This window comes from Acipenser ruthenus, chromosome 11 (genome assembly GCF_902713425.1).
Source record: "Acipenser ruthenus chromosome 11, fAciRut3.2 maternal haplotype, whole genome shotgun sequence".
NCBI lineage: Eukaryota > Metazoa > Chordata > Actinopteri > Acipenseriformes > Acipenseridae > Acipenser > Acipenser ruthenus.
The window spans coordinates 39,576,506-39,593,639 of NC_081199.1; the positions used below are offsets into that span (position 1 = coordinate 39,576,506).

At 36.9% G+C, this 17,134-nt stretch overlaps 1 protein-coding gene across 1 annotated transcript; it reads right to left on the reverse strand.

Annotated features, from left to right (window-relative positions):
* Positions 1–5,882: 5,882 nt before the first annotated feature.
* On the reverse strand, positions 5,883–15,891 carry LOC117426260 (ADP-ribosylation factor-like protein 5A). The gene is made up of 6 exons (XM_034043665.3): positions 15,397–15,891; positions 12,317–12,377; positions 10,450–10,597; positions 10,253–10,336; positions 9,896–10,047; positions 5,883–7,677 (listed from the first exon to the last, which is right to left on the reverse strand). Exons 1-6 carry the CDS (start codon positions 15,440–15,442, stop codon positions 7,629–7,631), a joined length of 540 nt encoding a protein of 179 aa, XP_033899556.3. The 5' UTR covers positions 15,443–15,891; the 3' UTR covers positions 5,883–7,628.
* Between the last annotated feature and the right edge of the window lie 1,243 nt (positions 15,892–17,134).

The window sequence follows — 17,134 nt, forward strand, 5'->3', positions numbered from 1 at the left end:
AATGAGTCAGTGGCTGAGGTGGGATTTGAACCGGGAACCTCCTGGTTACAAGCCCTTTTCTTTAACCACTGGACCACACAGCCTCCCAAAACAGCTAAACAGCTGTAGTAACACATAGGAACATGTAACACAATAAAATAAAAAGGTCCTTATGTATCATTTAAATTACTCAGCCAGTCTGTCTACTCTATGTCATGGTAGAATATGCTTTATTTTACTTAAAGTTGCTTATTAAATTTTCAAAGGCAAATTAGCATGGAAGAATCTCAGTAGACACACACACTAAGCAATAATGAGGAATCAGACTTACTTGTTATTTGATTGATGAAATGTATGCATTTATTGACAGATAGATGATGAAAAGGATGAAGTGCAGTGAAGAATAAACATAGTGCAAAACAGGCATTTCACGCTTTCCCAGCAATGTCTTTAATTCCAGACTGTAGCAGGAATTCAGGTATGTCAGCTCTGCACTGGCTTCCAGTTGAACCCTAAAACTGGTCTTAATTCTTTCTACTCAATTACCATATCAGATAAGAGACGCAGGAAGAACTCTGAAGTCAATGGATGACAGCCTCCATGCTATTCCACCTCCTGTATCAGCAGGTATAGATACGGTAGGGCTTCAGTATAGAGACGCTGTTTAACAGTACACTAACACCCTACTTCACAAGGCTTTCGCTCACTAGTTTTGCTATACTCAAAAGTGTTTTATTCACTAGATAACATCTTCAAAAGCTTTTTGTTTTGCATAAGAATTTAACTCTTTATTTTGGAGTCCTTATTAGTAGCTTACTACGTTCTCAGCCAGGTCAAATTAATGTATGCAGTTATTGTCAAAAGAATAGAAGTTACAAAACGTTTAGTTTATTTCAAAAACTTCAGTGGACTAGACAAGCTGTTTATGTTGGTACTGAAGCCATTGGAAAGTAGAAGTGTTGTTCTACTCGTCTGCACTCAGCTGGTCAGGTTTCTTTAGTCCAGATTGCTCTGAAAGCCCCCTTTAAAACAGACGTGTCTGTGCCGATGGACAGACAGAGACAGCTGCAGGGCTCTCTTTTTGAAATGGTAGCATCAGCACTGCGGCCTTGGGCAGGACTGCAGTTCCTAAAATCCCTTCGGCTGTTCTAACAGTGGGAATTCTTTAACTAGCAAGCTGAGAGGGACGATGGAGCAGCTTCCATAGCATTGGGATGAACCCATGTAAGTACTGAAGATGTTAGACTTTGACCAGTTCATGAAGTGGGATTAAAAAAGATTGGGTTTTATCTGCAGTGCTACAGAGTCCTGTTATCTAATCACTTCCTGTTCTGCAGGTCACACCGGGAAGCATCAGCAAAACAAACTAGCAAAGACCCAAATATATTCTGCTTATGGGTTTTATCCAGTGAACTTGATGAAGTGTTTCTTTGCCCTGTTACATTTTATGATGTGAAACTTAGGGTATAATAATTGATAGATGAACTGGTAGCCATATTAGTCCAGTAATGATAGACTAAGAAAAGGAAGTGTGATACCTTTTATTGGACTAACTAAACAATAACTAATCACAAGCTTTCAAGACCTCAAAGGTCTCTTAATGTGAAATCCTTCTTTCCTACGTTCACCTGAAGAAGAGACCTTTGCGGTCTTGAAAGCTTGTGATTAATTATTGTTTTGTCCAATGAAAGGTATCACATCTTTCTCTTAGGGTATAAGAATAAAATGTCTAGATTAAAACAACATTGTAAACATGCTTAGAGGGACTGAAAATAGAACATAATGTAAAAAACTTCTGAGATTAATGTTGTTGTCTTTAAATGCTCGACAAACAAAACGCGTCAATGGCGTGCACACAAGTTAGCTCAGTCACGCCTACTTGACCGCTCTTCTAAATACATTGATGTTGTCTATTCTATGACTTAACTTTTAATTATAAATTGTTAGCCTATATGTAGCACTAGCTACATGAATGCAGCATAAGTAATTTGCTGCCTGCTGCTCTTAATTGAGTATCAGAATACCTGGCCAGGTTAAGTTAATTCTCTATTAAATTGCTAAATAAGTAATTTTGTCCTCGTTTCTAAAGTGGGCTTTTCAGATTCATAAGGTAAAACTTAGGTGAAGCTATATCAATTTACTGTCAGTTTTTGGTAAGGGGTTTATCTCTGCACTGGTCTCTCTTGTTTTAACTGAATGATCATTTCCTAAATTTCCACATGGAAGTTCTAATTAGAGTCAGGTGTTGCTAATTGCCTTGGCAAAGGGCTTATTGATCTTGATTTATCATTGTCTAAGTATAATTGGGAACCCTTTAAATATGGCTATTACTTCCTGGGCAGGGGGTGGTTCCTTTTCTGGGTGATTCTTTTTTGGGTGTGGTTCAGTGTGGATGCAGAGTGTTTGGAGGAAAGAGCAGGGTTTTTTGAAGAAGGTTGTTGTCTATAAAAGAGAGATCAGGAAGCAATGATCGGTTGGTTGTTAGAAACAGTGTGTTTTTTCTAATCTGCCATTTTCCAGTTGGAAAGTAACCAGTTATCTAATCTCCTGCCCAATGGAAACTATCTACATCATTCAAATTATTTATTTTTTATCCTAAGAGCAACAACGGTGACTAATCCATTTATTATCCAAATCATCACTTTTTGTCTCCTTACCTGGTTGGAAACTCCAAGCTCGACAGGACCAAGGAAGAACTGGGTGAGATCCCCTGATGGGGAGGAATCTTATTTTTCTGCTGCTGGATTATCTGTTTGGTTCTGACTGTTTGGGATTATTATCATTTGGTTTATCTATCGGGGTTTAACGAGCACCTTGCATAGAAGTCTCATTTTGTTTTTTGTTTTTTTTGTTTTGTGTTTAAACTGTTCTATCTTAACCTGTATTCTCAATATGGACCTGATAGAACAGCTTGGGACTTTAAGTATTGCTTGTGGTTGTTTCATGGACATTTTTTTTTTCTATAAGGACTGCCTAATGGACTCTGTGAAACACTTTAATCAACATGGACATGTTAGGCTGTACATTTACTAAACGCTTGATCTGTCCTATATGATTAGTATTAATGTGGTCTCTGCTGAACATTTGTGAATGGTCCAAATGCTGTCTGATTAAAACTCATGTAAATCAAATGTTTGATACCTCTGTTGACAAGTATAATATTCCACACATATTCAATAACATCTGCTATGTGAATTCTGGTGCTGTCTTCTGATAAAATTTTCTTGATATTTTCTATGTGTTGTAAACAATCCTGCCTTACCCATCAATTTTTCTTGGTTCTGTCGCGCAATCCTACTACTTTGGAGAGTTTATATTGTTCACGGTAGTTTACTTGTAATTCCGTCTCAAAATACTAGTTCTTGGATGTTGCTTAAGGATTGGGATAGTTACATATATAGCAATAGGTGCTAAGATGCCAGGTTATTTAAAAATATACCATTCGTGTTACTGGCATGTGTCGAAACATAACTGAAACATAATCTATGAAAACTATAACAGCCACATGTATTTGTGTTTATTTTCCTATTTCATGAAGCCTAGCACCTGACCGACGTGGTGTGCAAATGCAAACCACAACGACAGAAAAAAAACAGTTTATTACTGACATACAAGCAAAGTGAAACACTAACCAAAACATGCCATCATGACTGACTCCCTATCGAAGCACTGGTGCTCAGAATTCTGATATTACGACAGAAAGCGAGGTGGGAGGAAACCCATTCTGTCTGTTCAGGTCATCTGAACTAACTTTACTTATTTGTTACACCCTACTCTGCAGATTCTTTTGACTCATTTTCCTTTCATGTGGAGTAAATGAGATACATACCGGTAATGATATGTTTTACTGTAATTACAAACGTACAGTGCGATATGTGAACATAAAATAATTCCTTTGCTTTTTTTTTTGTCCAACGAGGTGTTTTCAAGTGTGCGTATTTGACGCATCACATGCTTGCAGTTTAGCTTCAAATAAAAATCTTCTTGTGTTTTGTCAGCTTACATTTGTATGATGTTTGCGATCATTATAATGGGTTATTATAGTTACTTAAATCCAGTTTCTTTATTGGTTCAGGTACTTTGATTGCGAGTTCAGGAGCTGCTGTTCACTTCTAGTTCTTTGCCAGAGATAAGTTACTTGGCTGAGACCAGACAAAGTCTTATGCACAGCTGGGTATTTCTCTGCACTACAGCAATCACAGTTATAAAATAGCATTTACAATAGTTTGACTGTGCTTTACATAACAGCATTGGAAATACATGCGGTCCCGACCAGCCTGGCTAATCCTGTCCAGGCAGATTTTTTAGCCTGACTGAATCTGGCTGATCAAGCTACTGTTTAGAAACTAACTGATGACTTGGCAGTTAACAATCAAAGTAGATGGGTATGGTGGCGGTCTGTGCTGTATGTCAACTGAAATACACCAATGCAATCTGGTAACTGTATGCCAATATCAATATACATATGTGAATGGAGATTAGCTAGAAGAAAAACCTAAAATTTCAGTAACACTAGATGAAACCGAATACTGTGGGCTCTCGTATGAAACAGTGAAACTCCTCCAAGTAAACAGTGTATTGGGCGCCCCCTAGTGCCGTTCATGTTAAAAGCAAAGATCGCTTACGATTGCGAGGAGAGAAGACAACAGCTGGTGGCTGATCCAAAGCTGGCCACATGGATCTTATTCAGGTTATGATACCACACCACATTAGAAACAATCAATACAGTAAACAATGATACAAATTCTAGAACTAGTAATGTTCAAAGGCTATTGTTACTTGTTTCTTTTACAGTAATGCTACAGGAAATATGTAGTGTGTTGGTGATACAGGATCAATTCAATAAACTTTTTTTTTCTGAGGGGAAAAAAATAGCATTTTAGGAAGTTATACATTCATGCTACATGACCTTTCTGATTATTTTAGAAGCCAGGATGAATAACTGAAATGAATGCGGAGAATGTTTTAGTTTGGTGCCTTATTGATTGAAGTCAAATCACACAAATATCTGCACATTTATGTTTAATAATGTATTTTATCATTGAATGCTTTTTAACTAGCTAATTGAATCTGGCCCATATTATGCATGACAACCAGCACGGATGTAAACTGCATTTGAAGTTGCCCATGACTATGATGTATGTTACAGAAACATTAAAAAGTATCACGTGAAAATAAAAAACAGCACTCCAGCAACGGTGCAGTCCACTCAAAATTCAATACAGTATTTTTTTTTTTTTTTAAATTCACACACATTAATTCATTAAGCAACTTTTAATTAAATAAGATTATGCACTTTGTGTGTACAGTATATAAAACTGAATAATGTTACATCACTGAGCACAATCCCCTCAGATCCAAGGTGTGCGAGTTTGAATCTTGTGAATGTGTCGCAAGATTTAAAGTACCACAAGCCTACCTGTAACATGAAGGACAAAATACAAATACTGGTATATACATATATATTTTTAAAAAAAAATCACGCGATTCACTTGCATTGAAAGTTCTCTATTCCCGCTGCAACATCATATTTATTGCCCTATAATTCGAATTGTATCAGGATATCGTTGTGAACATTTGTTGCTGTTTTAGATTCTGGTTTTCTTTTTATAATACTTGCAGCTGTGCTTCATGGTGTTTCTTTCTGATTTCTCAGTTTGCACTGTACTGCTGTGTATTCCTGTACTGGACAACAGAAAACACCGCAGTGGAAACTCAGAACCTGAGTGGGGGCTACATGGTTCTCTTTGGCAAACTGCTGCCCCAGCTATCACGTGTCACTTTCACCATTAAGGCTTTTTAAGGTGTTTAAGACATTTTTGGCAAGCCGCACTGATGTTTAAAGACAAACCCACAGAAATGTTACATTGCGCTTTGAAAAATAAGTTTGCTGAACAATAAGCAACTTTTCATTTGTTTTAATGCATGTCTACACAAATTAAACTCTGATTTAATTAATGATTTTTGCAACACAGGGAAATCACATAAAATACACATCCACTGTATGTGGAACTGAATCTCACAACAAACAAATCATGCACAAGGTAATCCAAATTATACATGCAAATCACACATTTATTTTATATATATAAAATCATTCCATAGCTTAGCCAATTAGGCACCAGTAATGTGAAAAAGTGTAGCTCACAAAGATCTACATTCACAGAATGTGGAATAACCTCCTGTAACAAATGAGCATTTCTGAAGATATAGCCTTCATCTGCCCAACCTACTGTACCACAGGCCAGACCACATGCAAAGTTAGCTCAAAGTAACATAATAGATTCTGAATTTGTACAGTCCATAAAAAGTTTAATCAAAATATGACTAAAATTAAACGGCTGTGACACAGGTCTGGATATATGTGTGCCGCCATTATACCCGCGTCACATTGTTCTATTAGTCGAGATCTTATTGAATACTGCTTTAAAGAGTTCAATTAAAGATTGTCCTTGGTTTTCAGAAAGGTTTTTTTGTAACCCTCCCTTTGCAGTTGATTTTAAGCAACAGTCAACAGCCACAAAAAAAGCAAACAGTTGCATTTAAAGATATGATAACCAACTTTGACCGTTTCTTCATATTAACATTTTAAAATTTACAGCCAAATGAACGCTGACAACATAGAACTACAGACCAAATTACTGGAACGCTTGTAAAGGATCTGGTTTTAAAGTTTAATCACAACAGATGTAAAAGCTCCACATGTAAACCATGTAACAATGTACAGTACACATTGTTGGGGATAAGTCTGCCCACTGCCCACCCGCAGTCTGCTCGCTGTCATGGCATTCCAGGCTTCTTGTGACAGAACACGATACAACCAGGTACGCAAATAAAATAAAAAGGCGGAAAGGAACAAGGTTCATCAAGCTTTGAAAAGCAGAAATACCTTCCAAGCTAGACTTCGATCCCGGAACATACCCCCAAAAAAGAGGAAGATACCTCTTTAATTACAATGCTGGTCATTCACAACAGCAATATATATATACACACAAAACTGTGGTTACTGCAATAGCGCAGCAGATAAGAGTTAACATTTGAGATTGAGAGGCCAGGTCACAATACTTATTCACCCACCCCTCTGAAAGAATACAGAGTACAGTACAGCACACTTCTTAAAAATACATACAAAACCTTGTGGCTGGACGCTACATATACTGACCATTGCTGAGTTACGTTATCTTCCCTCCCTTGGTCTCGCAGAACTGTCTGCACATCTTTGATAGGTAAAAGGGCTTTATTTAATGATATTTTACAAGACCAGCTTCTTTTGTTATCTTTGAAGGGTTATGAGGCAGGCACAGAGTAATGCTAAATACTGTAAAGACAGAGCAATAATTATTATTCTTTTCCAATACTTACCAAATGCTAGGTCTACCCTGAGCTGAATTAAACTGGGATACACAGTTTACACAGTCCTAGTGTTCATTTCCATCTTTGGAAGGACAGAAATAAAACAAGTTGAAAAGAACGTGTCCTTTTCTGTTAAAACGTTTTTCGTTCACGGTTCTGAAGAGGGGCACGTTCATTTAGTCTGTATAATAAATAGCCGTCAGACCCACTGGGGTTCACTGAAGCCTTCACAGAAAGGCAAGCAACAGAGGTTCATTCAACAAGAGGAAACTGTCCATCTACGGGGTCAGTTGAGGTCATCTGACTCGAAGTCTAGACATCATCCATTCCAGTCCTTGACAAAGCCTGTAAAAAGGTAAACACAAAAACATACAACATTTGTGAGAAATATATATATCACACCATTACAATTAGGCAGTAACATAACAGACAGTACCTGCTAGATAACTGATTGAGGTGAACTACAGATCAATAAGCCTGACTTCTATTATATGTAAACTAATAAAAACTATAATAAGATCCAAAATGGAAAATTATCTATATGGTAACAGTATCCTGGGAGACAGTCGGCATGGCTTTAGGAAAGGGAGATTGTGTCTAACAATGGATAATTGCAAAGCATATGACATGGTTTATTTAGATTTCCAGAAAGCTTTTGACAAAGTCCAGCATAAAAGGATTAATTCTCAAACTGAAAGCAGTAGGGATTCAAGGAAATGTATGCACATGGATTAGGGAGTGGTTAACATGTAGAAAACAGAAAGTACTGATTATAGGAGAAACCTCAAAATGGAGCGAGGTAACCAGTGGAGTACCACAGTGGAGTACCACAGGGATCAGTATTAGGTCCTCTGCTATTCCTAATCTACATTAATGACTTAGATTTTGGTATAGTAAGCAAACTTATTACATTTGCAGACGACACAAAAATCGGAGGAGTGGCAAACACTGTTGCAGTAGCAAAGGTCATTCAAAATGATCTAGACAGCATTCAAAACTAGGCAGACACATGGCAAATGACACTTATTGCCAGGTACTGCACGCAGGCAATACAAATGTGCATTATAAATACCATATGGGAGATACTGAAATTGAAGAAGGAATCTACTAAAAAGACCTAGGAGTTTATGTTGACTCAGAAATGTCTTCATCTAGACAATGGGAGGAAGCCATAAAAAAGCCCAACATAATGATTGTGTATATAGTGAAAAGTGCTGAATTTAAATCAAGGGAAGTAATGTTTAAACTTTACAATGCATTAGTAAGACCTCATCTAGAATATTGTGTCCAGTTCTGGTCACCTCGCTACACAAAGGATATTGCTGCTCTAGAAAGAATGCAAAGAAGAGCAACCAGAATTATTCTGGGTTTAGAAGGCATGTCAAATGCAGACAGGCTTAAAGAACTGAATCTATTCAGTCTTGAACAAAGAAGACTACGCAGTGATCTGATTCAAGCATTCAAAATTCTAAAAAGTATTGACAATGTTGACCCAAGGGACTTTTTCGACCTAAAAATAGAAACAAGGACCAGGAGTCACAAATGGATATTAGATAAAAACATTAAAATAGCATAAAGATAAATACATTTCCAATCATATTTAAATAAAATTTTTAAAAAAACAAAGTCATAAAAAGACTAATAAAAGGGCCTGTGCTATAAATAAGTCTCCAATCTCGTCTTAAAAACAGCAAGACTCCTAGCTTCTCTGACAAAAAAAGGCAGAGCGTTCCATCATAAGAAAAAGCCCTTCCTCCCATACTATTAGTATTTACCCTTGTAATAACGAAGAGCCTGCATCCTGAGATCTAAGATTCCGCTTAGGAATGTATGGGTTCAACAGCTCTTGTAAATAACTGTGTGCCAATCCATTAAGGGCTTTAAGTTCAAATCTGTGTAAACATGCTATTTAAAAATATATGCATTGTGTAATTTATATAAATTACTTAAAGAATAAGTGCAGCATGCAAAATCACTGCCTGAGACTTGTCCTTATCAGAGTGAGCCAAGAACTCCCACTGAAACACTTTTTTATATATATATATATATATATATATATATATATATATATATACACACACACATATATATATATACACATTTATATATATATATATATATATATATATACACATATATATATATATACACACACATATATATATAAAAAAAGACCCTATGCAATAGTCAGCGTGTCCGCAAACAGCCAAGTAAGATCAATTTATGCCCGTGCCCAAATTCCTTTGAGGACCCCTGCTCTAGAGTGACACACGTCCACTCACGACAAGGTTATTTTTCTTCTACTAGTGTGTTGGTGAATACAGAAAGCAAACACGCCTTGTTTAGCTAGATAATATGTCAGTGATGGAAAAGCACAAAACATGCTATTTTCAGTAAACCAGTATTGTGCAACACTGATCACAATCACCAGTTGAGGAAGGTCAGACTAACGACATTGACTTAACCCACCAAGCCAAATATACTGCTAAAAGCTTTAAGTGAATATATAGCCTATACAACCTATTGCTTTGTGTGTGTGTGTGTGTGGTTTCTATTATCATACCCTTCTCCAGTAAGGGCACAACAAGCCTGAATGTGCCACTGGTGATCCTTAACAGAGGTCAGCTTCAGGAACTGGGAGATTTCAGCTACTGACATGCAGCCTTTGACATCCTGTTTGTTTGCAAATATCAGCAACCCTGCTTTTTTAAGATCCTAGAAGAAGAGAAAGATATACAGTATTAACTTTAACAACAAAACAAAAAATAAATGTACAGTACCTGAGCAACCAAACCTTGCGCTTAGCTTAGCATAGTATAGGACTGGATCGAATGTTACCAAGAACACCACAGCTACCTCGTGAATGTTACCAAGAACACCACACCTACCTCGTGAATGTTACCAAGAACACCACACCTACCTCATGTGCTAACATTCTGTAGAGTTCATCTCTTGTTACGGAAATCCTCTCTCTGTCTGTGCTATCCACGACAACAATTACAAACTGAAAAACAAGTGAGAGATTTTAATCAGACCTGAATATTCTGTTGTACTATTGTATTTTGAGTTTTCATAAAGCTCCCTAAAATGTCCTTCCCTTTTCTTCTTCCTCCTTACCTCTGTGTTTGCATAGTAGGTATTCCAAGAGGATCGCAGAGACTCCTGGCCTCCAATGTCCCACATTAAGAAATGTGTATTATTGACTACAATCTCTTCGACATTACTGCCTATGGTCGGGGACGTGTGTACCACTTCATTCATTGAACTGCAACAAGGAAGAGTCTACAAATCAGGAGTGTGTCCTTAGGAAATAACACTTTTTTTTTTTTAAATGTAAAATTTAAAGGAGACAAAGGCTTAAACATTTAAATGTTAAAGGGAAATAAAACTCTAAACGGCATAGTATTCCACTGCTTACATGTTTAACCAAAATGCTTTGACTTGCAATTTGTTTAAAAAAGTTTAATAATTGACTGCAGCTTTATGCATTTCTTCCTTCTCACTTTCAGTATACTGCTTTTACACCAGGGCTTGAATTTCAGCGCGGGATCGCGGGAATAGTTGCTACCGCATATCTGCCACTTTCAGTGCAGGCAAATCCGCAGAAATATTTTAAGACACCAAGCTACTGTATTTTCCACCCAATTTTGAATGCCTGAAATGCTACAACAATCTCTAAAGTAGTAGGTGTCAGTGATGAAAGCACTATGAGCCGCATTCTGAGTAGTTCTGGTTAAAATAAAAAAATTAAAAAAAAGTAGTGCTGGATATTTTAAGTGCCGCGAGACTTTATTCTCTCGTACGTGATTCTCGGCCGCTATCTTTAAGCATTATAGAAACTCGGTACACTGCAGCAAGTAAATAGTTTTGAAAAAAACTATACGATTAAGTCTATCTAGGTGTTTTGCAAGCGGTGACTTTCGCTTGAATTCTTAAAACTCAGCCTCATTAATTTTGGGGTGCCAGGGCACCAAAGGTTACGCACATATTACTCAGGCACCGTAAAAGCCACCTACCATGGCTTGTTTAAAAGTACAGACTCAGGGCTTTCCAAAGACATATTCAGTGTGTGAATGCGGTACTCCTTAAGCCTCTCATCATGTGACAAAGTTCACAGCTTAGGTTTCATTTTGAGTCTATTGCTCAGCCATTCAAGCAGCTAGACTGAAATGTTAATTTCATATTGCGGTTCAATGGTGCATTTTTTTTGTTTGTTTGTTTTAAGCCATCTACGATTACAATATATATAGCAGTGACCAAAGATGATTTTTCTGCAAAAGCATATATTCTCATCTCTACCACATATAGTGCCTGATCTTGTTGCAACTTACATAATATGAAAGGAAATTATGTGGACTTCTGTTTGATATGTTACATGCATGCAGTACAAACTATCCAGTAGTTAAACATACATAAATGAAAACAGTAAAAAAACAGGTGGAAATAGGGCTGAGTGTAAAGAGTTAAAAAAAAAAGAAATGGAGCGCTGGTTTAAAAGAAAAGCACCTTTTTCTTCTGCTGCAAAAACTTCACGTCAGCTTATTTTAAAGCAACACCAGTGTGAATGATGATGCAGTAAAATATATATAGTTTTTTTTATATGCAAAAGTGACTTTTTTTTTGCCATTCCCCCCTAAAAATTTGGAATCCCCCTCCCCCCATTGGCTGCAGCATAGGGGGGAAATCCCCCCCAGCACACAAAAATGAAATTCAAGTCCTGTTACACTGCAGTTTAAGCACTACTGGATTCTAGTTTCACTTAGGCTTCCTCCCTAAACTGCTTAGTATATTACTGTGGCAAGGCAGTAGCCCTTCTGCTTTAAATAGTAACCCCATTCCTGTCAGCAATCACAGGTGTGGCCATTCCCCAGTTAGGTAATTGGTGCCAACCCTAACCCGCCCCAAGCCACCTTTAAAGTCTGCTTCAGTATTTATAATGTCTTTACAAATAGCAGTAGCAGAGTATGAAAATGACAATACTTACAACTGATAGAGAATTGTTGTCTTTCCAGCATTATCCAAACCCACGATAATGACTTTGTGCTCTGAAAAAGAAGGGGGGGAGGCAGAATTAAGGGTTACATTTTCCAATTACAAATGCTCTTACAGTAAACTTAACGAGCCTAATTTTACACTCTCTGTAATACATTTACAATGGAGAGGGCAATTTGCCTGCAATGTGTCCAAGTGGAAAATACAGGCAAATGTGTTTTTAGTGTTCCGCAGTATATTGATACCCATATTATGATAACAAAATCCTACCATACCTAATATGGTATGGTTTGTTTTTATCTTTTAAAACATGTAAACATGTAAAAATGCAATTACTGCGGCAGACAGCAGTAATGGTGAATGCGGGAAAAAGAAGATTGGTTTAAAAAGCTAAACCCACAAGCTTGGTGTGGAACTATTTCGGAGTTCATCCAGATGACAACAGCAATCTGGAGGAAGGCAGATCGCATAAATGTTAAGAGTAAAGAAGTGAAAAACAAGGGCGCAAACACAACCGATTTATTTAAACATCTTTCAGATCGCCACCCCCATCTCTGTGCCGATGTTTACTTTTTCTTTGATGGTAGTTTCTTTAGTTCTTTTAGTTGAAGTGAATCCCAGTTTATTACATATTAATTTTGTAGTGACAGGTGACATTCTGTGAATCCCAGCTCTCCTTCCAAAATTCAAATCATGCAGTCCATTTGTAAACAGTAAAAAGTTGTAGTACAAGTATGTACAAATAACAAATAGGCTAATCAGTTTCAGTTTGGAGTTTATGAACACTTTATATGACAACAATCCCTACAGATGCTAAACACAACTGCAACTTCTTAGTATTACTGTAGTTTAACTGTAGTAAACTCAGCAGACAAACAAAAGTTTACACAACACAGACTTTTGTATTAGAACTGCAATAAAAAAGGTCACAGTTCACTGAATAACACCCCAGTACTTACATCACCAGGATCCTTTATCTAGCCTATTTGCCACATAAGCACATTCTAGGGATTACAGTCCTAAACAGGGCACACACTTCACAGTACACAAAAACATTTATTTAACATTATCAAGTTAAAGCAAACACATGTTTTTATATAATTATGAAAAGTCCACAGAGAACAACGATTTTCAAAGGTGTGCAGTCCAATGAAATAAAATCACTCTGTCAAAAAAAACATGTATGGTTTTTTTTTAAGAAATCACTCTGAAGCAAGTGGGTATTTGAGGTTTCACACAGTGTGTTCACTGTGTATGTATCTAAAGACCAATGAAATTATTTTGAAATATATTTTAAAGCTTCCGCTATACAATGTTGCAAACAGTGACGACCCTCAGTTCAGCTACAGAAAGTGAGTTCTGGGAGAGAACAGAAAAGAACCCTACGGAAGAACATGGGATGGTACGCACTTCCCCTTCGAAAACTGTCACGTGAAATGAGCAGACACTGCGTGCAATGCTTTATAGATTTAATCAAGGACACTGTTGAAGAGGTGGGCTCCATGCACAAACAAGCTGCTGTCCCAGCTAAAGACCCTTTATAAAAAATGCACACTTGACACTGTCACTGTACAGAATATTTCTGTACAAAAAAGATGAAACTAAATGATGGAGTATCAGCAAAAGAGACATGTTCCAGTAAAAGGTCCATGTGTTAGATCTAATAAATCTTCTGTCATTCAAGCTGGTTGCACAGCACATATTAAACATACTGTCCACCCATATATTCCAAGGAAATTGGATCACAACTCAAATCATGCCTCCAGACTAGAATATCTGAGTCCATGGTTGGCCGAGATGTAAGGCTACCGCAAATCTAATGAAACTCTACATCATTCATAATGAATGAATACATATCAGATGCACTCTACAGAGCTAACACACAAACATCAGCTGCATGGAAAAGATCTGGTAACATGCATAACCAGCAGAGGGTTCCTGTGAAACACTGCCTTATTTTTTTTCAATGACAAAGACCAACCCTACAGACAATACACCCCTGTAGCCTCCAAAACAATGTACAGTAAATGTAATGAGAATACATGCATAGTTACTGTACCTTCTGGGGTAATTCCAAGCACTCATGACATATAATACAACAAGGATTACATTATGGTACCTATATAGATGTTTTGAAGTCACTTCCCTTACAGGCATCCAGTAGTAAAATAACTGGTATTCCTTTGAAAGACTTGCTGTCATTTCATTTTCATGCAATTTGTAAAGTGAATTCCATAGCTTACTGCATTCACTTCTAAAACCTAACATGCTATCCCAATTGTTTACCTGAAATCGAATAGATTTTCATATTCACTGTGAAATCAATTGTTTTGTTGCTCAGTCACTAATTAGACACAAATTAATGTGTCACACTTTTGCATGAAACAAACATACTATATTATAACGGGTATTCCTTTCATTAATTACATTTAGTAGAAATAAGTACTTAAGCCATCCATAACTTACTACTTCACTGTTTTTTAATACCCCATACCCCATTTTAGGTGGCAACGTTTCTACAACTAGACACTGTTTTGAATGCTCACAGTTGGGGAACAAGCACAGCTGCACTTCACAATTTAGAGAGGTCTACGTTAGCGCGTGTTGTTATTAGTAAAACACACATTATTGCTTACAAAGGATATGTAACAAAAACTATAAAAATACATTTTTAAAAAAAACTAAACAAAAACAACATCTGAGCTTTGTAATGGTCAGTGTCCTGGACTTCAAAAACAATATACCGGTACGCATCTGTGCATTTGACATCATTTTTTTTGTAAAACATCAAATATAAACGAAGTAAATTAACAGCGGTTGTTTTATTCCTCGTGTTCACATATTAATACCGTCACATCCTCTCCCAATGTGAAGTACCGGTAATACATAATAATGACAATAACATAACAAGCTGCACAATGTCAACACTCCCCTCCCCTCCATTTGAACATCTCCAACCCATCCTTTGACAATGTGAATTTTTTCCCCCCCGACATAAACATAAAGAATACGGACAGGCTAAAGCAACCGGGTAGCAACCGAATACAAAAAGAAACCACGTCTCGACTCTACCTTGATGGTTAAACAGCCTCCATAGTTTGGTGAAGAGGATTCCCATATCTGATTGTAGGGCCTGCAGCAGCAGCCACAGCCTCGGCCAACGTGAAAACAGCTAACGCTGTGTACTGTGGCAGTCTGTACACTAATACTGCCAGCTCTGTCAATGCGACCAGTACCTGGCGAAACTGACAACCTGGCACTATTTTACAGCACACTGGAAACTGAACACAAAGGCATTTGTGTATGACACCACCGCCATAGAAAACACCGACTCTTCGACTATGTATCCTGGGTCATGTCTACCGTGTTTGAAGTTCTACACTGAATATATGAATTGGGGGAAACAGACCCTTCCTATCCCACTTGCAGCTACCCCTTCCCTCCGGTTATAGAAACAGCACGGATCTGATGCAGTGTCACTGAGGCTGGCAGGGTTAGAGTCAACGACACAGACATGCGCACTAGTCATGTGTAGCCGGAAATTGCGTGTTGAATGGTAACTTTGTGTTTGGGGTGGGTATTGGATTGGATTGGTCTTGAAACGAATCAAAATACCATTTTTATTTACATAGGGCCTTCCACACAACAAAGTTGTATTATTATTTATTTATTTATATTATTATTATTATTATTATTATTATTATTATTATTATTATTTTTTATCAAAGACGGTCTGGTCACACAATTACCTAAATTTGACAAATGCCATCGGTATATTTGTTACACCACCACGGCAGGTAATAGAGTTGCAATTTTGCATGTTCTAAGTCCATTATTTTGTATTTTACATGTAAGTTTACCTGGTGAACCGAGATAGTCGCCTAGTAAATTAATGTGTCATTTTTATTAGTGAGGCGAGATTGGAGAGGGAGTTCTCAAATATGTTTTGCAGATTAAAAAAAAAATAATAATAAACAGTGGAATGTGTTCATTTTAACCACATTCTACCTTATATTCCAAATATACCTGATACTGTATTTGAACTTGGATGCAGGTTTTTAAATTTAAATAACAAGCCGCATATCAAAAAGAACAGTACTGGAAACAAATAAGATTTTCACGACTGTGTTCATACACAGTGCGTTTACATGAGCATAAGAATTCCGATATTTTTCGGAAAACTAATTCCGATATCAAAAGTCATGTAAACACAGTTTTCGGAAAATGTATCGGAATATTCCTTAGGTCAGTTTTCGGGAAACAGCACCTAGAAATTTACGATTCAGTTCCGAAAACGACCCCAATGTATATCATGTAAACGCACTTTTCAGAAAACTTATTCTGATCGTGTAGTGCAAACTTTGACCTTCATTCCTGCACGTGGTTTTAGAAAACAGGGAAAATAATAATAATATGTAGTCAGTCTGCATGGATCCATTTGCTCCGTTGAATCGTATTTTGTCATATACTTGTATTTGTAGAACCGAAGTCATTGTATTTTATCTTGCTCAATTGTATTAATACTTGTACTGTGATTCTTGAAATGTATTTTTGTTTACGACTGTAAGTCGCCCTGGATAAGGGCGTCTGCTAATAAAAAAAATAATAACAACAATAATAATAGTAATAATAATAATAATAATAATAATAATATTAAGTTAGGGATAAAGTAATATGTGTCCGTATGTATTTTTTTAATAGCGCATGCTGAAGCAGCACATGTTTTCCAGCTTTAAAATTACGTGATAATTTAAAATAATGTCTGCAAAATAAACTGGTAATATAGAACCGGATGAGCTGTTTGAAAGGC